The sequence below is a fragment of the Lampetra planeri genome, chromosome 5, assembly GCF_965212315.1.
Source record: "Lampetra planeri chromosome 5, kcLamPlan1.2.h2, whole genome shotgun sequence".
In the NCBI taxonomy this organism is placed as follows: Eukaryota; Metazoa; Chordata; class Hyperoartia; order Petromyzontiformes; family Petromyzontidae; genus Lampetra; species Lampetra planeri.
In genome coordinates, this window is record NC_136111.1 from 14,255,758 (window position 1) to 14,281,544 (window position 25,787).

The following is a 25,787-nucleotide window of genomic DNA, read 5'->3' on the forward strand; positions in this document are numbered from 1 at the left end:
CACCCACCGCACATTCGACCACATTGCAGATCTCATTGAAAAGAGCCCTCGCCTCATGTTGAAAGAAGCATGGAAAGGCTACACCATCGCTCATGCATTAACAATCATAAAAACATCATGGGATGAAATCAAACAATCCACTCTTAATGCAGCATGGTGGAAACGTTGGCCTCAGGTCGTAAATTATTTTGCAGGTTTCCCTACGGTGGAAGAAAAATTTAAAAAGTGTAGCATCTGCAAAACGTTTGGGGGGAGGATTCGACATTGAGTCAAGTAAAGTTGCTAACCTTCTGGACTCGCACTCTCAGGAGTTGACCGAACAAGACCTCGAGGAGCTGATTGCATCAGTGATGATTGTTGTATATGTTGGGTGTGAAAATTTTGATGTGTTGTATGCGTGCGTGGGTGAAATTATTATGTTGTATATGTGGGTTATGAATATTCAGTGAAAATAATAGTAATCAAATGAAATTTGGCCAAATGTGTAATTATCCGGAAATATGTTAATTTATGTAATTATGCACATTTAATTATGCCAATTCGAGAGGTAATTGTAGTAATTATGCGAGTGGGTGTAATTTTGATGATGCAAGTCGTTATGATAACCAGACCCCGCCTCGGTGACGAGGGTGGGTTATCGATCGGAATAAGGCAATTAATCGTATGCAGTTATGCAGGTGTGGTGTAAGTATGTAAGATTAACTTAGATTAACTCGGCATCGTTGTCTAGGTTCGTCTCATTCTCGCTTATCTTTAGGTCCCCGGTTCGCCCCGTTATCGCTTTAACATTTACTGAAGAGGAATTCTCAACAAAAACGAAGCAGACATTAAAATGAACAACTTCCTACTCTAGGCTTAAAACATCGCTGATGACGGAATGGAAATCGATCCCTTCATTGAGCACATATTGACCTTCAGACAAGCTCTACGGCCCTATAAAGGTGCACAGAGACATTTTAAAGAGACCACTCAGCCTACACTGCACGCTTTCTTAAAAAGGGTGAAGAAAGCACCTTCAGAAGAGCCTCAATCATCGTGCATTGGCATTCAAAGACGCCCTATAGCTGATAAGCCTGCTCAAGCCTGAAGCCACAAGCCACATTTGGATTCGGAGCCAGACGACCCTGAGAATGTGGAGATGGAGGAGGAGGAAGAGGGTCCAGAGAACTCCTCTTCCCGATAACAATCCACCTCTCTCTCCCATCACCCCATCATGACCATCATCATCATCAAAAGTAAATGCAATTTTATTTACTGTACTTGTATTAATTAAACAGGTCTAAAATATCACTGTAATTCTCTCCATTAAGTGTGCTGTGTTAATTGGTTCATTTTAGTGAACATAAAAATATTTTTACGGGATTTCATAGGTTCACTTGCGACTTCAGTCCTCCCTAACCCTAATTTCCCCATTAGGTCTTAAGTTTACCAACCGCGTGCCTTTTCAGGAACTTAACCCTAGCGGTTAGCTAGGGATTACCATAGGTGGGACAAAGTCATTGTTATGCAAGTCCAAGTCGAGTCGCAAGTCATCAAATTCATGACTCGAGTCTGACTCGAGTCCAAGTCACATGACTCGAGTCCACATCTCATAGGTGGGACAAAGTCATTGTTATGCAAGTCCAAGTCGAGTCGCAAGTCATCAAATTCATGACTCGAGTCTGACTCGAGTCCAAGTCACATGACTCGAGTCCACACCTCTGGGGATTACTGTATCACCATTAACATGCACAGTGTACACTGTGATTTACTCTCTGCACACTATGTGGATCGTAATATACGTGCAGATATGAACGATCAAAGACAATTGGGTATTGATGGGGCTGGGGGTAGTATGCACCGGCATACATAATAGCAACAGGTGTACAGGCAGTTGATGGGTGAATTGTGTAATTGGGAATTAACAGAGGGTGGTGAAACTGGTTGGGGATAAACAAGGACAGAGAAGGGTAAGGCCAGGGGGTCGTCTGGAGAAGGTGCTCGACTTGGTCACGTCCTTTCATATGTACCAAATGCATTGCATGTCCTGTGTATACTACAGATGTATCATACAGATTTGCACTGCGGGTACTTTGAGCAATACGAATGTTTTGGATTTTGTACACTTTTGTATGGTGTTTAATGCATGTTCCAATCATTGCAGGTATGTACAGACTAATCCATTGATCAATTAGAATGAATTATTAGGCTCTCAATAGATTGTACGTATAAAAATGGTTAATTTGTATAAGCGGTATGCAAACCCTGCAGCCATTAGAGGTGCTACAATCACCAGTTACAAAACAAAATGCAATGGAAACGTATCATCACCATTTATTGAATTGTGAGCGCAAATTGTTTCATGCCTAACACACACCATGTGAACCGTACACATTGTGTGTACTTTGTGCAGTGTCTACAGCATGTCATGTGCACGCTTAGTGTAGCATGCAAATGTATTTTGTGTACAATGCATGTACAATGTGTCCCCTGTGTAATGTTTACTGCATGGTCTCTGCGTTATGTAGGTGCTCTGCTTATACTGCATGAGTAATGTATTCATGTATTGCGCGTGTATGCGCCGTGTGTGTCCTGTGTACCACATCATTCCCGTTTCTTGCGCCTCCGTTTCTTGGCTGGTGGGTCCTCATCCTTTCCCCCCTCATCGGATGAGCTGTCCGACGATGAGGATGATGAGGATGACGAATCGGAGGATGACGAGTCCGAATCTGATGACGAGTCCTCGCTATCCGAGTCCAAGGAAGAAGATGATGACGAGGATGACGATGATGAAGATGAGGTGTCGTCATCGTCACTCGACGAGCTGCTGTCACTGTCGCTGCTGCTGCTGTCGCTGCTGCTGCTGTCACTGCTGCTGCTGACACTGTGAGCCCTGAAAAGACGAGGTCCAACATTAAGATCAAAGGCACCAAATTCATAATTAGCATTGTTACAACAAAATAACCATATCAGAACCTGAAGTTCGTAGCACAATTCACGTCTTGAGTGTCTGCCTTCTACCTAAGCTTCTACCTAAATTCAATCAAAATTCAACTGGATATTAAAACAGGAGATTTTGCGCACCTTGCCACAAAAAAAGAAATCAACTCTCTTTTCTCATGCGGGAACATATATATTTTATTAGTGTGATATAAATTGATTAGCTCAATAATGTTATCAAAGAACAGCTGTTCTCCATTATGAACGTGAACAAATCAAAACTGTGTTCGCATCTTACCGACGCACACCTAAACCCTCTAATAAAGGTTGCAACAGCCTAGTCACTTGTTCTGAACTTCCAGACAGTGGTCCAAACGAAGAGGTGTCAGGCATCACAAAGAAAGCAGCCACAGCACTAAGCGAGTAGCTATACATTTCATTGTATTCATTAATGTGTTTAGACATGACGTGGGTTGTTGATGTGAATTTGGATATCGTTTTTATCCAGCCAATGTTCGGTACATTAATACTATATTATGCTTTTAATTTTCATTGGCCCAACTGTGGCCCGCGGGGAGGTGCATATGAATCCAAACCGGCCCACTGTCTGATTGAGTTTGACACCCCTGCTCTAAATGATAGCTAATTACAAGCAAATCTCATATATTCTCACATCAACTGTGTACATATTGAACCGTTAACAATTATCTTTCAATGTTAATTGCAAAAATCCAATCATTAGCCATGATGAATTTACTGCTGGATGAAGGTCTCCCCTCATTATCACCATCATCATGGTCTTGCAATGCCACAATTAGTTTCGCTCCTGCAAATGATCCGGTCTCATTAGTCCCATTTTTCACGATGGTTGCCCTCCGGGCACATTCCCTCCGTTGAGTGTCATTCCGCAGTCTCTTCCATCTCAAGGGATTTTCGAAGTTAAATATTTTAAGAAAAAAAATATGAACAAGTTATCGCAGCCTAATTTGCTGTAATTCTAAAATTAAATTGTGTACCCTTTTTGAAAATATGCCCATCAACTTGAATGCCCAAATCCAATCCACTGATTATCAGCATTAATTGTTCACGTTAAGTGCATCATTATCATATCACAGGCAGTGCCAATAGCATCATCCGCATCATGTCACAATCATGAGCACCATTTGCAATATTGTTACACAGGAAAACTCACACATTCACAACATACTTAAAAGGCATGAACAAATCCAGCAGCCTCTAAGACATCATCTTTAAAGAGGCTAAAATGGTATGCATGCACGCCATCTAAATTATTCTGGCTCAATGCTTCAGCACAAAGGAATCATTGTCAAGGCCCAGAGACTGAACCCAGACACTAAGGATGACATTTCAGTGCTCCAATTCATCCATTATGAGCCCCAAGGACAGACACCTAGCCTCAGGGCACAAACCCATGCGCTCAAGAGTTGCTGGCTTGGTACTGTAAATTTATGAGCAAAAAGACATTAATTTCTATAATTCCAACCCCACACATAAGAACCTGGGTTAGTGCCACTGCATAGCTTTTATGAATCCCCTGTACCGTTTCTTTGACTTTGTCTTCGACTTTGCCTTTTTAATCTTTTCCTCCACGACACTGTAATTCACAAAGCAGGTAAAGTAAAAACAAGAGATTATGACGAATAGCATCACTGCACATAAATGAAATGACAATTTTTATTAAACAACCAGGGAATACTATTGAACAAATTAGTTGAGTATAATAATGCATTCGTTGCTGTGATTGCATAACGTTTTTTTCTGTATAAGCCTTTTCCATTGAGAGGGCTTGAGGCCATAAACTGGAGTCAAAATGACATGAGTCACAACACAGCATTTAGAGTTGACTTGGGCTCATAAGTGATAAGTACTCCCCCTTTGGTGATCATGAAATGAATGGTTCGCAGCTGTGTCAAGATAAACAAACACCATCTACCTCTGAAAGTTTTCATGAGTTGGAAAGAGGCAGCTCTTTCTCATGGGGAAGATTTAATGAAAAATAAAATAAACAATATGTATACATTGGTCAATTCATGATTTTAGTATATCCACGCATGCCACCACTGAACTGTGGGCAGACTAACAGTGACTACGGCACTGTGTGATCCACGTCAACTGAGCATAATAGCTCGTGCCATTTATAAGGCTGCCCCATCACGAGGCATGACTGTACGCTGTCAAGACAAAGAAACGTCAGTTAATTCATAGTAGAAGGCAGTGCAGAAGCAGAAAAGGAGAAATAGTGGAGAAGAGTGAACGTGTCAAGAGTTGTTGAATAAGTGGAGGTAAGTAGGACTCAAGAAGATCCACAGAGGCAAGAACATCTACTGTAGCGGTGGCCAACTGGTGTCTCCCGAGCTACATGTGTTTTTTTAATTCACCACATGCAGCTCTATCGAAGGGGCATAACGTTGAACAGAAAATCACAGTAACAAATAATAGTGAATGTCTCCCGTGCGGTGCTGAAAACTGTCAATATATATGCACTTATATATACACTTGGCTCTTTGCAGATCTCACAGGTACTTTTTGGCTCTTGGGGTTAAAAGTTGGCCACCCCTGACCTATTGCATTGAACTGTGCAAATCAAGTCACAAGCCATATTCAACACGAGCTAAATAGTGACTTTATAACTACAAGTCTGTCGACTATCATCACGGTGAAGATATATCTCCAGCTGTCACCTGATGGGGAGAGGGTACTCTGCTGTCATCAATGGCCCACTCCTCATCATGAGAGTATTGTGCTGGCTACGTCCAAGAGAAGACTGTGCCTACACTGTCAGAATTCAGCGCTGATAGCACCGCTGCTGTGCAGTCATCAACGATCGTGAGTGTCATCTCTGTGGCAGAGCCATCGTTCCTCAGCTGCCAGTTTATCACTGTCATCGCTGTGTAGTGCTGCCATCCGCCACTGTTAGCATATGGCTGTTTCGCTGCAGCATCATGCTGTTAACATCTATCGACCTTGCATCGAAGGAGGCATTGTATGCAACGATTCCTACAGGCAAGAGCAGACACTTGCTCATCGCCTGTGACTAAGGATAACAGACTGTGCTTAAAAATCCATCCACCAATAAGTATAATCTACTTTGGGTTTGTGGTATTAAGTCCTTATACATTTTTAGTCGTGCATATATATTTACTACTTTCGATTGTGTTATTTTATGTTGATTGATTTTGTATACAAAGCATTGCCTAGCTTGGTTTCTGATTAATACCATTTCTTCATAACAGTATAAGTTGCACAGAATACCGGTTGCATATTAATGACTGGTATTTTGGCTTTTTATAAAAAAAAGACTTGCTTGAATTAAAGTCCTATTCCCATGTGCGGTTTACCGGTGTGTTCAACCATTCCGTTGCATGCGACAATATTATAAGAATCTTGTTTCAATGGGTTACTGTGATTATTCAATTATACTCTAGACAATGTTATTTATTTCACTTGATAGGTGTATGTATTTGAATGTACGCGTTCGTGTACATATGTTTCATTAGATGTGAATGAGCATATGTGCTTACGTGTATGCAAGTATGCATGTGGAAGTGCACATGTTTTTTTATTTAAACCACGTGTCACCTCAATAACTTCCAGATTTAGTCTGTTTCTTTTCCAGTTGTTTCTCCAATAATCATTTTCTAACAGCTTGTTGTACCTCATTTGTTTGTTCATATTTATCTTTAGCTCAACCTGGCAGCGTTTTTTAGTTAGTCAATTACTTCTGTAGTTAATGTCAATTATTATGACTATCATAATAAAATCTAACATGGTTAATCCAGTAGAACTCCAAGAATAATCCAGAAGAACCTGGAAATGTGTAGACTTGGTGATGACTGGAACTACCAGTGTCACTACTGGGCAGTTGGGTGGTAGCGGCTCTCGAGGAACAGGAAATGGTGGAGGAACAACCTTCGCAACAATGAGTAGCGCGCCGGGTGGCTAAATCAGAGCAAGGTGGCACGGTAGCAAGTGCATGTGGCGGGTCTGTCAGTAACCTACAACACTTAATAAAAAACACAAAGGCCTTTCTCATAATTTCCTGCCAGAAAGCTTTCGACATTTGCATGTGGCCTCAAAGTGCACCTCACCTGGCACAAACAACATGGCGATGTCACCGTCACTTCGTGGCGAATAGCAGTGATTGTACCATGCGTGTTTGAATGTGTGCGTGTGTAAGAATGTCCTTACGTGCTGGGTGGAGGTGGCACTGGCAGAGCTGGCCTTTGTGTAAGCTCCTTCAGCTGCTTTTGGAGCAGAGCGGTGCGTGTGGGTCGCTGCTTGTAGGCACGTGTACTCGAACACTCATATGTCCAGTGGCCCAGCTCTAGGCACTTCTGACACCGCACAGTTTCTTTGTCTGCATCCCTGGGCACACACATACATACAGGCACATTAACGTGTAACTCCTGACATTATGTCTGCATGTTAATGTGGTTTTAACTCAGCTGATGTAGCCTAAAATACAAGATTAGTTCCTAACTATTCAAAGAACAAAAATTGGAATACATGACAAAGCCTTTGACGTTGCAGCACCAACGTTTTGGAACACTCTTGTTTCCCCACTTAACATCGTAAATAATCCCTCTGAAAATATTCTGAAACAGAAGATTAGTGCTGCATAACCACATTTGCAAATGCGATTTGTAACTTTGATCCCTACCCATGTATCGATATTTACATTTTAATGTGCAATTGTATGGAGGGAGTGTGTTGTCTAGGAATGGTCTGGGACAGTTGTTGTTTTGCTGCTTTGCCCTAGCTTGCATTTGGTGTTGAAAAAACGGCAGGAATGTATGCTCTTATTCATGTGTAGTGACTTGAATGGAGTCACTATGGTGTTAGCACCAGCTACTGTCACAAGAGTGGAACTGTACGTCCTGAGTCTCTCTCTGGCACCAGTGGATATGGCATGGAAGCGGGCCCTCGGGGGCATAGTTCTGATGAGGGTCGGAGAGAGAGCAAGTGAGGACGTGATACTCTGTGTGAACCCGAGAGGGCACGTGACCAGGGCAGGGTAGCAAGGGGGCCCGAAAGGGGGGGCTCGAGGGACACTTGAGATGGGACAGAGCCTTCTAGTGGGATCTAGAAGGGGGCGTGGCCAAGGGCGGAGCCAGGCCACACTAAAGAGCATAAAGGGGCAGTCCCGAGAGGGTTCTTGGCTCTCTGTTGGAATGGAACCCGTCCGTGCTCCGTCTCTTTGATCCTCGGTCTTCGATGTTACGCACGGCATCGTGGGTCAGGCAGTGTGTTACTGACTGACCCGGTTATGTAGTTACTCCGTTGTGGTCTAGTTAACCGTGTAGTTATCACCTAGATGTAGAACCAGTGTACGTTCATGTAGTTAGTCCTGTTGGGTCGTTAAATAAACGTGTTGCCTCCAACTCCAGTGTGTGCCTCCGTATAACACACGACACATGTACTTGTATATTAATTCTTTTTAGTGACTTTCACTCATATCGGTTTTTGTATTGTTTCCTGTTGTAACTGTCTGACCCTCCATATCTAACTTTGACTTCACTGGGTTGTGCACAATTGTGTATCAGCATATTAATGGCACATGATGTTATGCGATGAGATGACATCGGCAATCGGAGAAAAGTATGATTAAAATAGGAAGGTCCCGAGGGTGGGCCCCAGTGATACGCCAACTACACACGGCATAGGCCATGACTGTTCGTCACCCAACTTGACGAACTGTGATCGACCATGCAGGTATGACTCAATCCACAGTGCCATACCCGATACACCAAACCATGACTCATTGAATGTAGAGTTGTCCTAGGAGAAACCTAATATACGATTCATATTTGCTACATGTGTATGGCCAGGAATACTCTTCGTGAAAATGTCTTTGCATGCGAAAAATTTACCCGACCTCCCCTTTGCCATAAACAAAAGTTAGTGAAATCCAAGAGCACACCTGCTGCAGACGAGACAATTGTCTGCACATACAGCCAACACAACCATAATACAGGCTGTAACTACAGCTGACCAGACTACAAGCTTTAAGCAGAAGTAGATACCGAGCAATACATTTAGCATAGTTGTGTTAAATGTATTGTGCTATAGTGGTGAACTTTGGGTAATAAGACAAAATACATTTTGCTTTGGACCAAAGTTTGCAGCAGAAATTAAGCAGGCCAACATCTGATCTACTTAAAACAAATGTTATTGGACATTATACTAGAGCAGTGACGTCCGTACAGCGGCCACGAGAGTCCATCGTAAGTGTTTTCATAAATTCGGAAGCGCTTAAGCGACGTACGTTCAAAACATGGCACTTTTACGCGCATGCGAATGTAAAGTAAGGGAAGTCTGAACCTCACGCTGGACGGACATCCTAGGACTCGCATTCAATCCACTGATCAAGAGATGCGTGTATTTGAGTTGCGATTTTTTTTACTTCAATAAAATGTTTTAAAATCAAAATCTGGCCTCTTCCCACTGTTGACAATACTGGCGTGGCGATGAACCAAAATCACGCACTACGCCACTCGGACGCACCTTGAACGAACACTGAAAGATCGTGCAGCTCTACGACGCGTTACAGTCGCCGGTAAAGCGTCGACGTGCGCACACCGCTGCGGTTTTAGTTTATAAAGTTAAAGTCGCGACTTACGCTTTCCTGCGAGCAAGAAGCCTGTGCATAGGGGTCGCCATCTTGTTGTAGTGCGTGCTCCCGGAAGTGGTCCTGACAACTCTCTTGTTATTCCGGGTGCTCACGTTTACATCAATCCGATTTATAAAAAAAATTACGCGGTAATAAAAAAAAAATTATTGCCAAGAAATATTCACGATCGAATGTTTAGATACCGTAGTGTAGAGGATAATTATATTAACTGTTTTCATTTTCTGCCTTCCTTCACGAGGCCCGGAACATATTTTGCACATGGGTGGAGTGAAATGTTCCGGACTTCCGGGGGGCGGGGCAGGGGGGGGTGGAGTCACGATCACGTGACGCGCGGCTGCCACCACGTGCCTGCAACGAGAAGCCACTGGGCCATGTGCAGTCAGTGGGCCATTCTGCTTTCTGGTCTTGTCTGGAATAGCAGCGATAATGTTCAGGAGCTTAGATGCTTCGTGTAGTTGTTCTACTCTGCTGAAGGAACATAGACTTGCAGTGCCCATTGACGTAACAATGTACACGAACTTAACATTTCCCAAACACAACCCCTTATCAGCGCCTAGCTTATTACAGACCAATTCAGACCTTATTGGTCACCCCGTGCCCCTTATAAATCTCAACGTTCATCCTAAAAAGTCCCATCACAAGGGGAGAAACACAAACAAATATACAAAATGTTGCCCGTATTGAAACGACCTGACAATCTATTTCCTTGTACAAGAATACAGGTAAACAGTATGGGATTGACATGTATGTACAGTCAGGGAACATGTATGTACAGTGAGGGAAAAAAAGTATTTGATCCCCTGCTGATTTTGTAGGTTTGCCCACTGACAAAGAAATGATCAGTCTATAATTTTAATGGTAGGTTTATTTGAGCAGTGAGAGACAGAATAACAAAAAAAACTCCAGAAAAACGCATGTCAAAAATGTAATAAATAGATTGCATTTTAATGAGGAGGGGTGGGTGGATGGAGGAGTGGGTGGGGGTCGCACGGTGGTGGCCGATCCTGTGGGGTCGGAGGTCACTCGGGTAGCGATGTCTGGCGGTGGTGGTGGCGACGAGAGCCCGCTCCTCGGAGCCAACTGGTGAGTGCCGAGTCTCTCCGAGAGAGAGAGGCACGCGTGTCTGTGTGCGTGTCTGTGTGTGTGAGAGAGAGAAAAACAACACCACCTGTGTATTATGGATATTGGTCGCGAAAGCCTCCGCGTTAAGCAGAGAGTTGGCGGTTGTCTGTACGTGCTGCCGTGAGAGGGCAGTGGCGTCAGTGCATGCGTTCAGAGAGGCAGAGCCAAATGTCCGTGTGTGAGGTGCACCTAGCCTGGCACCCTTCACTAAGTGGCGAATGGCCGGTTATTGTTGTGAGAGAGGTTAGAAGTGTTGGGTAAGGCACAGCCAGTGGTTGTGAGTTTGTGTGCGAGGGGCAGTGGTTGTTGCTCCAGAGACCCGTGATTCGCCATAGACATGAGAGCACAGATTACAGAGGATAAGCGAGTTCCAGACGAAGCGGGGGCAGGCACAGGATAACGAGAGACCTCTTACAGTTCCGTACATCGCAATCTTCTCTCTTGGTGTCCATAAAGTGGTGTCGGTACATCGAGAGCCGCGTGCGCTCAGTGCGGAGCGGCTCTGGCACAGCGCTTCACGCACCGGGCAATAGACGTCGACATTCTTTCGCACCGTACGTAGGGGCCGTGCATAAATGACGTCACGCACCTGGGGGGGGCGGGCTCAGACATTTGTGACAAGGGGGGGTTTGAGAAATGTGACGTCACATCATAAATGACGTCACGCACCTAGGGGAGGGGCGGGGTCAGACATTTGTAACGATGCGTGACGAGGGGGGGGGGTTGAGAAATGTGACGTCACAAATGACGTCACGCACCTAGGGGAGGGGCGGGCTCAAACATTTGTGACGATGTGTGACGAGGGGGAGGGGGGGTTTGAGAAATGTGACGTCACATAAAAATGAGCAACTTTAAATAAATATAGACAACACGTTCTACTTAATGAAATAGACTTTTTGATAAATGTTTTCTCCTACAACATCAGAGTGCAGCGCCACATTAAATACGCACTACAATGACAATAGTTTAAAGCGATTTGAAGCATTTTTTATTTGGGGGGGGGGCAGAGCTTTGTGACGTCATATTTGAGGGGGTCTGACTTTTTGTGATGCCGTGTCACGAGGGGGGGGTCAAAAATCGTCCAAAATCGCGTGACGTCATTTATGGACGGCCCCGTAGCCCACCGTTGCTATGAACCAAGTGAATTAATTTTGATTCCCGGACCATGGACAATATCAGCAGCAGGTGGTGTCCAAACGTATCCGAGGCCTCCCCGAAGTTAACTCAACCTTAAATGAGCAACCTGGTCTATGGGAGCTGTGAATAAGTAATATTTAAAAATACTTTTTTAAAAACACGCTTTAATTAAATGTACCCTACTTGTAATGAAAGAACTCCACGACTCCAGGAAGTGGCCCCGAGGCTTGCCATAACGTAGGAGGCTGTGGTGATTTACAGCCAACGTGAGTTGAGCGTGGACAATTAGACCCAAGCCGAAACATAACATATAAAAATGAATGTTTAAAAAACTTTTTATGATAGAATATAGTATTGTCATCAGTATCACATAAGTATACCAAGTTTGCAGTCGATACCACATTGGGAGGTGGGTTAAAATTGAGTTACGAGATTTGAGGATACGACAACAACAACAGAGTGAGTTCATAGAAAGCGTGTAAAAAGATGGTTTTAAAAAAATGTGTTTATTTTTTATGATAGAATATGGTATTGTCATCAGTATGACATAAGTATACCAAGTTTGCAGTCGATACCACTTTGGGAAGTGGGTTAAAATTTAGTTACAAGATTTGAGGATACGACAACAACAACAACAGACAGATTGAGTTCAATAAAAGCGTGTAATAATAAAAAACACAGGCACTGGGGAGAAATGGGTTGTTGGATATGGTGGAGGCCACATGGCCTCCTCGTGTGCCGTAATGCTTGCTTACAGCACTTTCCCCTATCTCTTTTAGGCGAATTGAGAGGTATCTGCCTTTACCTGTGTGAATGCGTGCGTTACCAGCGACGTCAATGATGTCCAGGCCTTGTTGGAGGAGACGGAGAGGAGGCGATGGCGCTCAATCCGGGTCATGTATCTCACCATGTTCCTGAGCAGTGTGGGTGAGACTCGATTTCACAGCAATGTCAAAGTGTTTCCATGCACAAATGTTTTGTGGCGCTTATTTCAATCGGTGGTACCGAACACATGTGGAAAATCCACATTCATATGGCAGTTGAATGAATAACTCAGATTCAACCAGATCTCACATTTTCAATTTGAAATGCCACTTCCTAATTACAGGCGATTACATTAACACCTTCAGTTATTCTAAATTGATCTTACTGGATTTCTAGTGTACACTGAACAGCCTAGAGCGTTTCGAGTTATGTTTTAACATATTAAGGGAACCACTGTTGACATATAACAGGCACATACTGATATATACATATGTAAAAATAATCTATTGTCACGTGTAAAAATCCACTGTATACATATACGTATGTAGGCACATAAAGAAAAAAAAATAAAGGGACTGCATTGGCAGTGGCGTACAACATAAGCTCAGGACCTCGCCACATGTGTTACTAACGATGCCTTTTACCTAAATAATAACCAATGGCCCTTCAGAGCAGAAACATGACAGACATTTATATTGCAGTTATAGGTGGAGTTCAAATATTACTCTGTGGTGTCCTTGACCATTTTAAGCTCACGAACAGTTGATATTGGAACAGTTATTTACATACCTGTGGATACATATGTAGGCATGGGAGTGGGATCAGGATGATCACTGTCATGGTCAATCTGAATTATGAAAAATTATCTGTGAATGTTGCGTGTGTTTCAGGTTTTTCTATAGTCATGTCCTCAATATGGCCATTCCTTCAGAAGGTGAGATGTGTGTTGTAGTTGTGTATGTAAGGTCTGCGTTAATACATCTTTACAACTAGTTAAATTATTTGTATGGTTTACAGTGGTATTTTCATATGAAACTGCCTATCCATAGTGACCCATATAATAAAGACATGTTCTATAATTTCATGTATGTAGAACTCATCTGATATAGAAGAACCCTTTTGCACTGGCTCCATGCTTTGACATTGTAGATAGAGAAACATTTCCTTGAGTCTTAATCCTGGGTTCCCAGAGGTGCTGCCCCAGTGTGGTCACATGGCCAGTATGAACTTTGATAGAAAGACAACCAGTCCCATGTCTTAAATCCAAGTCATGTGAAGAAACAATTCACAAACCTTACATGGTCAATATGAACCCTGTAAAAGATACCAAGCAGCAGGCTTCGTAATCTGACATGACAATTGCATATCTCCTGACAAAGACAGCCCCAACAGTTGAACGCACACCATGAAGGGTACCAATTCAGCACCTTGACATGACCACAATGAGCCTGCTGGGTGAGACCAGCACCCGGGTTCTTAACCAATGGCCTCAGTTGCCAACTCACTTCACCAACATGCCAGGACTTCAAAGATGCCAGCTTGGTTCTCCAACATGGCATTGTGCCGCCTACAGGTGGACCCCTCCAGCAGCCCCACATTCCTGGGTTGGGTGTTGGCATCATACAGCCTTGCCCAGCTGTTTGCCTGCCCTGCCCTGGGGGCATGGGCCAATGCCAAGGGCAGCTCCATGCCCCTTCTCACCTCCATGCTGCTGGGCACTGCTGGTCATGTCATGTACATGTATGCCCACGCCGTGCACTCGAGGGGACGCTTCCTTGTGCTGGCGGCACGCATTTTTCTCGGTCTGGGAGCTGGTACGACACAAACGCACACAACGCACATAGGACACAACGTGTACACTTTCTTTACAAGACACCACATGCATGCCACACACTCAATCAGTATCCGGTGTTGTGTGTATGCTGAAAAAAGCACCCTTTTATACACTGTTCCATTTTTAATAGGTGCTCCCCTAAGAGCATTTGCCCAACCTTTGCGACTTTATGGGGATCTGTTTTTTTGCATGCATATATGTATGTATGTGTTTGCATGTATACTTATGTGTGTGTTTGTAGGTAATGTGGCTGTGGTGCGTGCATTTGCGTCGGCGGCCACCAATATGGAGGAGCGCACACCTGTTATGGCCAACCTTAGCGCCTGCCAGGCACTGGGGTTCATTCTCGGCCCAGGTGAGTAAGTATGCAGATCATATAATGCATTGCAAGCAACTATTACACTGCATGCGATTCTATTGATTTACATTGCATTTTTTATTGCAACGGGATTAACTTTCATCTACTAAATTCAGCTTACTTAAACTGCACTTGAATTTTTGGAATTAAATACAAATTCAGTTTTTTTATTTAATCCTTCGCTTGCTCTTTGCTGTGTTCTGCGAAAACATTGCAACCATTCTCAGGATGTTTGACAAATTTTCAAGATAATTACAAACTTGTATTTTGTAGTTATAAGCTAGTAGTTTATAATCTTCAAAACAAGGCATGCAAGAATACCACATACCACACTCGTGAAGCTGTGACCCCTGCCTGTGTGCACCATGTGAGCACAGTGCTGCAGACGGTGCTGACGTGGGTGGGCGAGGAGGGGGTATCGTGGCCCCCACTTGCCCTGCAGCTCAACATGTATACGGCGCCTGCGCTGCTTGGAGCCGCACTCACCCTCGCCAACGCCATCCTCGTCACCTGCGCTTTCTGGTTAGCGGGGTGGCGAGCCCGATGAGAGGGGGAGGAAGTGGTAGGCGAGCAGAGAGAGAGAAATGAGGGTAAAAGATATGGGAAGGGAGACACAAGGAGAGTGAGAGAGGAAAGAGAGGGAGGGGAGGAAGAGTGGGAAGAGAGAGGGGGGAGATAATTGGAAAGAGAGGGAGGGTGAAATGAGAGGGAGCAACAGGAGATGGAGGAAAAGTGAGACAAAGGGGACGCTCAGGGGAGGCAGAGAGAAAGTAAGATAGAGAAGGGAAGAGAGGGAAAGTCGAAATTGGAGGTGAGAAGTTGAAGCACACCTTGTGTGCTTTGCTGATTTAATACCGTAAAATATTTGGAAGCTAGAATCAGGGATAGGGTAAGAGGATATCTGTAATCAATAAATAACAAACCAAACAACCCTGACTAGAACATTGTTCACACACGAACTACGCTGTGCATGACAGGAGATGGCATGTGAATATGCACTAGCAATTCTAAAGCTATGTGTGGTACACATGCACTTGTCTGTTGTATGCAATTCAGTGCACTTGTTCACTAGGGCGGCTTGTGTTCTGATTAATCTTTGTTGTTGTTTTATATATTTATATTATTTTACATTATTTTACAAATAAATAATAAATTCTTCCAATCCTTCAGAAAATTTTCAGCCTTATGAATCTTCAACTTTACACTTCACACATTAGTCTTCCATGTTGGGTGATGGTAAGCGATTAGCAATAAACAGTCATAACAGCAATTATTTTTTGTTGCATCATGAAATAAAAATATTACGTGATACATATGTCATTTATTATTATTGTTATGCTGTTATTTAAATGCTCGAAGTGTTACTTGTGTGTAAATATATAAAAAAATATTTATGTATTACAGCATTTGATTATTTACAGTATTCAGTACATGCATTGTAACCGGAGAGGCTCTTTCTCAAATTTCTTCGGCTTTGAGAGGTTTTGCTGTGATGTGCTCGCCAGTTCAGTAGCCTGAAGGAATGATCTTTGATATTGGTATGTGCACGTGTTTCTCTTGCCCAGGGAACAAAAATTGAAAACAGACAACAGCTCCGCTGATTCGGGTGAGAGTCACAATTATTCATTGTAGAGATTGCTAGTTGGTACATAGGGTTTGAAATTGACATGTAAGGATCACTGGCCCCATAACCACTGAGATCCTGGACTTGAATCTGGACTCAAACCTCAGATTAAACAGAGTTATTATGTTGAGTGAGTGCACCTGTGATGTGATGTCACTTTGTTTTCTGTGGAGACCTCCACAAAGAGCTTTCATGTATCCGTGTGTGATTGTCTTTGTGTGTTGGTGTCATTGTGGGAATGTGAGTACGTGTGTGAGGGAATGGTGGTTAGTTTGCTGCACTATGAACCTGGCCACCAAGGTTCGATTCCTGGCAATGGCTAATTTTAGTGGTTGTGATATCTGAACTGGTCCTTGGCAGTCCCTGTGTAGCTCAGCGTTATATGAGCGAGCATATCCAGTGCAATCTATAAATATCAGAACTTCGGAGACAAAGGTGCCAAGCTGAGGTTTGGCCATACCACCCCCATGGTGCCCACTAAATGGAACCCACTAACAGCATTTTTTCAATATAGGCGATACAGGGAATTTTTGTACTTTGTATGTGTGTCCATCAGGCTAAAAATGGATCTTTAAGTCTGATGTTAGTGTAAATATCAGGCAGGGTTAATCCACTTTTGGATGAAGGCCTTCCCAATTGTGTCTCATTAAAATTATCAACTCGTGCCACAACAACACGGGTGAATTACATATTGATAAAGAAAACTGAACGTATCCTGAGAAAAATAGGAGGTGATCCTTTATATTCTAAGTGAAGAAAGAGAGTGCTCGTAAGAAAAACGTATCGTCGGAGACCAGTAATGCACATGAGAGACAGTGTATATATGTGAGGAGTAAATTTGCATGTTCACATTGCGTATGCATATGAGATATCTGTATGTGTGTTTGTATTACAGATACGCCGATGAGCTTAAACCTGTTAGCCGTGATCACTTCCAACATTCTATTTTTTGTCACCCTCTTCATCTTCACGGTATTTGAGACGTACGTATCCACACCCGCACACACTTACGTGTCTCGTATGTGTATTTGATATATTTGCGTGTTGCATGTGAGTGTGTTTTGTGTGTGAGTGTCTTTGATATGTGTATGTCTGTGTTTCATGTGTATTTGATGTGTGGGTGATGTCACGTGTGTTTTGTGTGTGTGTATGTGCAGAATTGCTACACCCCTCAGCATGCACATGTTCGCATGGTCCCGTGGTCAGGCCGTGCTTTACGATGGTCTCCTCCTGGCTGGCCTGGGCCTGCAGGCCATCGGGGTCTTCATGGCTGCTAAGCCCCTCACCCCACGGTGATTGGCAATGATGGTGATGTCAGGCTGTTGCTTTGATGGTTATGGTGGTTCAAAGATGTCGGTAATAGTCTGATGGTGATGATGAATATGGTGGTGTTGGTACAGCGACGATGTGACAATATTGGTGACAATAGTGATGTGATGATAATGGTTTATTGGTTATGCGAAGATAAAAGTTGTTTGGGGTGATGGATTTATGGTGGAGATGGTGGTGCATTAAGGATGGTGTAGTTTGATATGATTTATAAGAATTTACAATACTGATGTTAGTGTTGTAATTATTTATGTTGGTGCTAATATGATTTATTTCATGGGACCTTCTTTGCCAGTACCAAATATGGTTTATTGTGTGATTATGTTACCACAGTTGATGGTCATAGGTATTGAAATTATGTATCTTAATATGTTGTTGGTGGGTTATTCGCAACTGAGTGAGCGGTTGTTTCTATTTTTTAACCACAACTGCTAAATTAAGGCACTTTAAAAATATGAACTACTGGAGAGTAAACTAGAAAGTGTCATGTGGTGAGCTTTTTTGAATTGAGTTGGGCGATGTGAGGTTTGAAAGATATCTGAAAGGAGTTCCAAAGCGGAGCTGTGCAATAAGATAAATTATTGTTCCAATCCACATTGAACACAAGTGTGTACAACACGTCCCAGAAATCAGAGATGGAATCAAGAGAGAGAGCAACAATCAAGATGCTAATGCCAGCAGACACATCGAGGTGATAGATACATTATAAGAGATTGTCTTTCGTCATTACTGTGACAGTAAGTGGTAGCCAAAGAGATGCATAGGTGGCATAAAGATGATTAGTGACGAGTGAATTTGTGTGTGTTGTTCATCAGTCAGGTGGACAGTTTTATGCTGGATTTTGTTCCAACTAGCCAGATATAAAATAAGAGTTCCATATCAAATATGACAATAGTAGTCTACGTTTTTGCTTAACATCGTGTCAGAAGGTGTTCTCGAGTGAAACGTTGTGTTATTGTCGCAGGCTGGGAGGATGGTTGTTAATGTTTTTGACTGGGATAGTGGTTGTTGCAGGCTGGGAGAGTGATTGCTGTTGTTGCAGGCTGGAATAGTTGTTGCTGTTTTTGTTGCAGGCTAGGCGAGCGGTTGCTGTTGGTGGTTGGGTTGGTGCTCGTTCTCGCCGGATATTTTGTGCTGCTTCCCTGGGGTCATCAACTTCCTCCCCTCGCCTGGCAGAGTGAGAGGACCTCAGAGTCATCACCATCACCACTGAACCCTCAATTATAAACAGTCGTCACCATCTATATCTTCATGGCCATTGGCAACCTTTCTTCCGTCATTGATAATATCACACACACTTCAACTTAATTCCCACACTCAGATAAGCCGCGTACTTTGGTATTTTACGAATTTTAAGTATGAATTACACCTGATGTTTAAATTTAATGCGTAATAAAATGCATAGCAAATTTTCTGCACAGCATTGAGTTCGCAGGAGAGAAAAAAAACTGACACCAAAGCGGTAAAGGAGGACTTCTTGATTTATTTTATTTTGTTTTGGAAATTTAACATTAAAAAAAAATACCTTTTGAGAATATTCTCGTTTTTTTTTTGTTCTACCCTTGTAACATTGCAGTTAAACTCCACTTCTCTAGTTAATGCATATCTCATAAGTTAGCATTAAATATTGTACAATATCAACATTGCAAATGATTGCAAGGTAATGTTGCATTTTACCTCCTGAAAATATGCTTGCTTCGTGGCAAAATTGGAGGGAAAATTACTCAGAAGACTCAAAAACGTATCTGGAGTTTTATACACTATACTAGCTCAAGTCTTATTCACACTCTTACCCAGTCCCACACATTCACACTCTCGTACACACATCCCCTTACACACTTTACCTCTCTCACACTTTTTCACACACATTCACTCCCTCAAACTTATATGCCCACCTCAATCAAACACGCTCACTCTCTTGGCTCAAATCTTACTGTTCTTCTCTCACATCCTCAGTCTTCTTCAATCAATCTATATCCCCTCCATCCCCTCTCAGTGTCCGTGTTCTGCCGAGTTCGGTTTTGTGTCCCTTACTATTCTACCTCTATATTTCGCCTCTTGAATCTATTATCTCTTTCTATTTTCCTCATTTATTTTCTGACGATACCCAAATCTTCTTATATCCCTCATTATTGCTGACCTTTCTTCTCATATCTCCTCCTGTCTGGCTGCCATCCAATCCTGGAAGGTGCTTCACTCGCTCTCAATCCTTCGAAAGCATCAATAATTTTCAATCTGGTCTCTCACTCTTCACCTCCCATCCCAGCCATCTTCCCTCCTCTCTTTCTCACTCCTGTTTCCTCTGCCGTCAACCTTGACTCTTCCCTTACTTTTTCCACCCACATATCCGCTACTACTCGCATCTGCTGCTTTCATCTATTCAACATCAGGAAAATCCATCCTCTTATTTAAATTTCTACCGCCAAAATAATTTTTCATTTGCTGATCTTAAACCACGTGGACTAATGTAATTATTTTATTTTTGTTATTTCTGCCTCTGCTCTCACTCCCCTCTAACAGATGAAAAATGCTTTTGCACCAGTTATTTTCAATCTTCCCTTCAACACTCACACTGCGCCTCTCCTCCACTTTACTGGCTTGTCGTTTACTGCCGCTGTATTTTCAAATACCTAACACCTTGTCCCACCTCATGGCCTTGCCCCACCTTATCTTGCCTCTCTCATCTCCTTTCATGTCTCTACTCATCTTCTTCATTCACAATATTCCATCTCTTCAATCTGCCTGTGCACAATTCTGTGTTCAGTCCTTCTCCCTCCTTGCACCCCTCCACTGGAATAAACTTCCCTGTACATTAAGCAGAACCAAATAATAATTCCTGCAGTCACGAAAGTTCTAAAATTAAGATTAAGCAGTCCCCCTACATAACCTCCTACCATTTCTTTCTTAAAGCTTACCTCTTCTCTATTGCCCTGTCTCTTCTTCGCCACTCCATTCCTTCCCATCCATTCCCTACATGTTCATGAACCGTAAGTACCCTCTATTGCTGTCTCTCATTCCATGATTAGATAATTTTACACACACACACCCATGACAGCATTTTTTCAGCTTAATATAACAAATGTTTTCTCTTCAGTGCATTAAACCATACATCTCTCCTTGTTGTCTTTCCATCAGCCATTGATAACATCACAGAGTCACCTTCCTCAACAACAGCCTCCCTGACTGGTCTATCCACTATCGCCCCAAGCGAAGGCGGCCCTGCTCTTGGGCAGTTCGTTCAGATGTTGAAATCAGATGATGGAAGTGGTCAGGGCTGTCCCTTCATCTCCCAGCCCTGGTGCCTGCACGTCCCCGTCATCAGGTGACGGCCAATCGGGCCAGGTGTTACGATTTTTGTTGGCAGTCCTACAGGCAGCTGAGGCTAGTGTCCTGACATTGGGGAACTACCCTGGAATCGATGTTGTGGGCTTTTGTTTAACATCCTTTAAGGGCCTATCTTAACACAAGTTACATCTAGACAGACTTAAAACTGTTGAATATGGTCACTTTGTTCTTTTCGTCGTTTGTTTCACGGATCCTGTGTTCCTCATATATTCCCTTTCCTGTGTACTCCAGAACAGAACGTTAAAATGTCCTAGGTTTACAATCGGTAGCAGGTAAAATAATACATTCGGACATGTAAAAATATATTATCATTCAATGTGTTGTATATGTATTTCTTTAAACATTAGGATGTATATATCTCATAGTCTAGAGTCAGATATCTTTTGAAGGTATACATTTTTAAAGAAACAGCACATTTAGAAAAAGAAAACGCTAAGTGAAAACCCATGGACAGTGTATTGTGTCCTGTGTATTCACGATATTTGTTCCATGTGCATATTGTGTCTCCCATCCTTTGCGTGTGTCCTTATTGTTCAATATGTCTAGCCCAATGTCACTGTTCCCCATGTATCCTATTCAGATTGGCTCAGTTCATCTGCGGCCTTGTGCTGATTGGGGCCGGGTACCCATTGTGCTCCCTCACCACCTACTCGCTCTACTCTAAGATTCTAGGAGACAGACCACAGGTGCGGGAGTGTGTGTGCATTTGTGTGAATGTACATGCGGTTGAGCATAGTGCTGGCCACCAACCCCCTCGTGTGCCGTGCCGGCCTTCAGAGGCGCTTGCTAACAGCACTTGCCCCAACAGTTTGTTAAGGCTATACGAGTGTACACATGTATGTGTGTCTTTATGTATGAGTAATGGGGCAGTTGTGGAGTGGAAAAATGTCCATCCCTGGGTAGTGTGGTTATGACCAACTCCAGTTTGATAGCAGAGGTCTCACTTGGAATCATCCGAGCAGCATATTTTCGTCACAAACTATCTGGTTTCTTGCTCCACACAAAGATTTGGGTTTTCCCGGCCACAGTCATGCCATCCCTACTCTCTATGCTTGTGAAACGTGGGCCACGAATGGAACATCTGCGCTGGTTTGAAATATTCATCCTGTCCTGCTTATGATCTATCCTGGGTTTAACCAGGCTGGATTGTGTGAGGAGCTCACATATCCTTGAAAGATCCTGAAACATTCCGAATAGTTAGTTCCTCTGGCAGGCACGGCTACGTTACCTGGGTCATGTAGCTCACATGCCCAGCCACCACATGCCCAAGCAGCTTGTTTGGCCGGATAGAGGGGGCTAAACGGGCACAGCACAGGCTGGAGAAGAGATGGAATGATGCAGTACAGGAAGATGTGGACTTGTCTAAGATTGGTACCAGGGGTGTCACGATCGGCCTCTGTGGAGGAGGCTCGTGAAGGACGCTACTGGGCAGTTGGAGGCAGTCGCCCTCCACCAAGGGCAGAGGATTGATGCTCACAACGAGCGGATAATCTGGCAGCTAAGATGCAGCATATTGACACAGGGGTGCAAGTAGTGCATCTGCCTATCATCTAAGTCAACCCATGGCACCTGGGTCTGGCCCACGACCTCCTGGCAAGCCTTCCACACTCCACGTGGCCTCAACATGCACCTAGCCTGGCACAACCGCCGTGTCAACATCAATGCCACTTAGCGGAGAAAAGCAGCTTTTGCTCTGAGTGTACAACAGCAGTAGTAAATGGCATTTGGACCTTGATAAATTCTCTCCTCGGTAAACCCAGCTTACAATGAGTTATTTAAACATTGAGAGCATGCATATATAATTGATGTGTACATATCCGATATCATGTCTGTGCTTCCATACATATCTGCTTGCATAAGGAATGCAAATGTTTTGTGAGTTATAACATCGGTGAGCTGTCACTTCTTTTTTTGTCCTGAGGATTTCGATGCAAGTGATATTTATTGAAGAATGAAACTGAAATATTGTATCTGTGGTGGTGGACTTTGCTTGAGAAAATGTTAAATGTGTGGCAAACTGATAATAGATGTTTACATCGTTTTCTACACTGGTGACACTAAACCAAAATTAACAACCATAATTCCACCACCTCCAATTCTATACATTTGTGTGTGCATGTGTACTTGGTGAGCATGCAGGGTGTATTCATGGGCTGGCTGACCGCAAGCGGGAGTTTGGCACGTGTGCTCGGCCCCATGTTCGTGGCCCAAGCCTACGTGAGAGCTGGGCCCCGCATTGCCTTCGGCTCTGTGGCGGCTGTTGTGGCAGCGGCGCTGGGCCTCCTCCTCGCCACGTACCCCCACCTCCGGCCGTTGACGCCAGCGGTCATGAGCCCGGAGCACAACGAGCCACTCAGCCACTCTCCAGAATCCTCAATAATGGCTGACCCTTCTGACTGTGATCAAAGGCTGCCTCTTTTAGATTAAACATCAGCTGCCTCAGCCCTAGTATAAGATGCAACCCAGTCCCAGAGAAGTAGGCATTTTCTCACACTGAGATCAGTTTTAAACTTTGCCAATGAGTTAACAGATTTGAAAAAAATATGTCAGGAACATCACTATTGCACTCTGTTGATGTCACTGTAACATATCACCGAAATGTCTTTTTCGTTCTCATTAAGGTTCAAACATGTTGGGCAGCAGGAAACAGCTTACGTGCATATCTACAAGAGTGAGTGTGTAGCATCCTTATTTACAAACCTATCTATTCTGATTACAGCCAGAAATCCTCTGGCTGAACAAAAACGTCAACCCTTAGACTGTAAACAATAGCCATCCATTATGAGGTCTTCTGACCAATCACTCTTTTAACACAAAACCGCTTCCCTCTCAAAGACTGGCACAGACGATGAAGAAATAGACACTGCAGTTTATTTGACCATTTCAATCAAAATATTGCGAATTAATTTGGTACGTGTACATATTAATTTCATTTGTGATATTTACATTTATATTTAAATAATATATATTTTTCAATTGTTTATAAAGGTGAGTAAAAATGCAATGTACAAATTTGTGATGATAAATATAAAATAAACGGTTCTGTAAATGTTGCAATTGTGTAGTGCAAAAACGGTAGGTTTGTGTACAGTTTTGCATTTTTTGTCCATGGGACAAAATGAGTTGTTCAATTAAAAGCAAATTTCAACATGACTCCGTTCTGTCTGTCAATAAAATATTTCTTAGTCTATTGGTTCTCCAGACCAGCATCACCCGACAACTTTGTTTAAGCAAGAATACTGGATTGCTTTTGACCTGGGTCTCAAGCAGTCAGGCATGTTAAACATGCTGCTGGATTACCAGATATTAATGGAGAGAGGATCTCGTATAAAATGTGATTCTGCCGACACCCAGATCTAAACCGGTCCAGTTTGCATGCTTCAACAAATGCCGGTTGAAACATGTTGCTCTGCAATGCCAAGAAGCTGATCAACTGAAACATTGTGTTATATGTGGTGGAAGAATGGAGTTGTGCTTATGTCTGCTGCTAACCATGTTCCACAACACCACTATAAACCAGTGTAAAGCCATAACCTATGGCTCTTAGCCATGATGTCTACCATTTCAAAACAGGTCGCAATCTACATTACAGCACCTTGGCTACACCAATACTAGAATGGTAACTAATATATACATTTCGATTTAAAGCTTTCGTGACTGCAGGGATTCCTCTTCTTGGTTCTTTCGGTAAAGTCACGTGACTTTACCGAAAGAACCAAGAAAATAATATGTACTGTATGTACATGGTTTTTCTAGCATATTCGCACAATGCACTTGAAACCATCTGCATTGGTCCTTCCTGAAATTAGTACTGAGAGCAGTGGCTTTCAACATTGTTGGTATGGTCGCCCCCCAATCAAGACCACTGCTACCTGCTTTGGGGGGCGCAGAACGGGTTGAAAAATGCTGAACCAGTGTGGAAAAATGGAGACCAAGCCGGCTGGGCATCCATGATAGACACCAGAATGTGCTGTGCAGGCCTTTATAGGTGCTAACAGCACTTGCCTTGTCTTTATTACTCTGTTTATCTGCCTAGGGTGGGGCACCTTGTCCTTATTGGGGGCTGATTAAGCTATTAAAACTACCTCGCCTGGTGTACAGGTGTAGAGACAATTCCAGGTCACTGCGTTGTTGTGCCAGCCACGGTTTCTGGAGTGCCGGGAGCCTCCATTGGTGGTTTGAGGGACACGTGACCGGGGAGGTCCGGACTTGACACAGCAGGGGGCGTGGCCAAGGGCGGAGCGAGGCCGCGGCCAGGGAAATAAAAGGGGGAGTGCAGAGATGATTCGGGGCTTGTTTTGTGGGAATCAACTGGAAGTTCTTCCTTCTTCGCTCCTTGTTCGTCGTGCAGTCTTGACTGGGATTCGTGGGTCAGGCAGCATGTGTGCTGCTGACCCCATTTGTTTAGTTAACGCACATAGCGACAGATAACCACACCGCTAGCGGACTCAGAGTGTTCATAGTTTGTTTATTAAACTTGTTGCCTCCAACTTAAAGTGTGTGCGCCTTCCGTGTATGTTACACACCACACAGGTCATGGGTTTAATCCAAACCCTGACATCTGTATATTTGGAGTTTGCACGTTCTCCCCGTGGTCGTATAGATTTTTCTCCGGGTCCTTTGGTGACCCGTATTTAAAAACATGCATTTAGAGTAGTTGGCTTTTATACATTTGCACATCAGCCACTTCGTCGAGCTATCA

At 43.4% G+C, this 25,787-nt stretch overlaps 2 protein-coding genes across 4 annotated transcripts; one reads left to right on the forward strand and one right to left on the reverse strand.

The window, feature by feature from the left end:
• Nucleotides 1-2,297: 2,297 nt before the first annotated feature.
• LOC144718959 (uncharacterized) lies at nucleotides 2,298-9,694 on the reverse strand. Its single transcript, XM_078594602.1, has 4 exons — nucleotides 9,560-9,694; nucleotides 7,129-7,305; nucleotides 4,481-4,534; nucleotides 2,298-2,872 (listed from the first exon to the last, which is right to left on the reverse strand). The coding sequence occupies exons 1-4, from the start codon at nucleotides 9,598-9,600 to the stop codon at nucleotides 2,584-2,586; spliced, it is 561 nt and encodes a 186-aa protein (XP_078450728.1). The 5' UTR covers nucleotides 9,601-9,694; the 3' UTR covers nucleotides 2,298-2,583.
• Nucleotides 9,695-10,544: 850 nt separating this feature from the next.
• MFSD8 (major facilitator superfamily domain containing 8) lies at nucleotides 10,545-24,238 on the forward strand. Of its 3 annotated transcripts, none has more exons than XM_078594594.1 (13): nucleotides 10,545-10,654; nucleotides 12,660-12,757; nucleotides 13,486-13,529; nucleotides 14,169-14,409; nucleotides 14,671-14,784; nucleotides 15,165-15,309; nucleotides 16,353-16,393; nucleotides 17,307-17,394; nucleotides 17,569-17,703; nucleotides 18,814-18,917; nucleotides 20,876-21,062; nucleotides 21,666-21,771; nucleotides 23,225-24,238. In XM_078594594.1, the coding sequence occupies exons 1-13, from the start codon at nucleotides 10,605-10,607 to the stop codon at nucleotides 23,510-23,512; spliced, it is 1,641 nt and encodes a 546-aa protein (XP_078450720.1). In that variant the 5' UTR covers nucleotides 10,545-10,604; the 3' UTR covers nucleotides 23,513-24,238. The 3 variants fall into 3 exon arrangements, with proteins under 3 accessions (XP_078450720.1, XP_078450722.1, XP_078450721.1); XM_078594596.1 differs by having other exon boundaries at nucleotides 23,707-24,238; XM_078594595.1 differs by having other exon boundaries at nucleotides 10,553-10,654; nucleotides 12,660-12,753.
• Nucleotides 24,239-25,787: the final 1,549 nt, after the last annotated feature.

Excerpts from the sequence above, each read along its gene's own strand:
- LOC144718959 (XM_078594602.1), bottom strand. The coding sequence starts at position 9,600 with ATGGCGACCCCTATGCACAGGCTTCTTGCTCGCAGGAAAGC. Across the intron at positions 7,306-9,559 it reads CTTCTTGCTCGCAGGAAAGC|GGATGCAGACAAAGAAACTG; the intron begins GTAAGTCGCGAC and ends GTGTGTGCCCAG. Across the intron at positions 4,535-7,128 it reads GTGCCACCTCCACCCAGCAC|TGTCGTGGAGGAAAAGATTA; the intron begins GTAAGGACATTC and ends TGTGAATTACAG.
- MFSD8 (XM_078594594.1), top strand. The coding sequence starts at position 10,605 with ATGTCTGGCGGTGGTGGTGGCGACGAGAGCCCGCTCCTCGGAGCCAAC. Across the intron at positions 13,530-14,168 it reads TATGGCCATTCCTTCAGAAG|GTGGACCCCTCCAGCAGCCC; the intron begins GTGAGATGTGTG and ends TGCCGCCTACAG. Across the intron at positions 16,394-17,306 it reads CAACAGCTCCGCTGATTCGG|ATACGCCGATGAGCTTAAAC; the intron begins GTGAGAGTCACA and ends TTTGTATTACAG.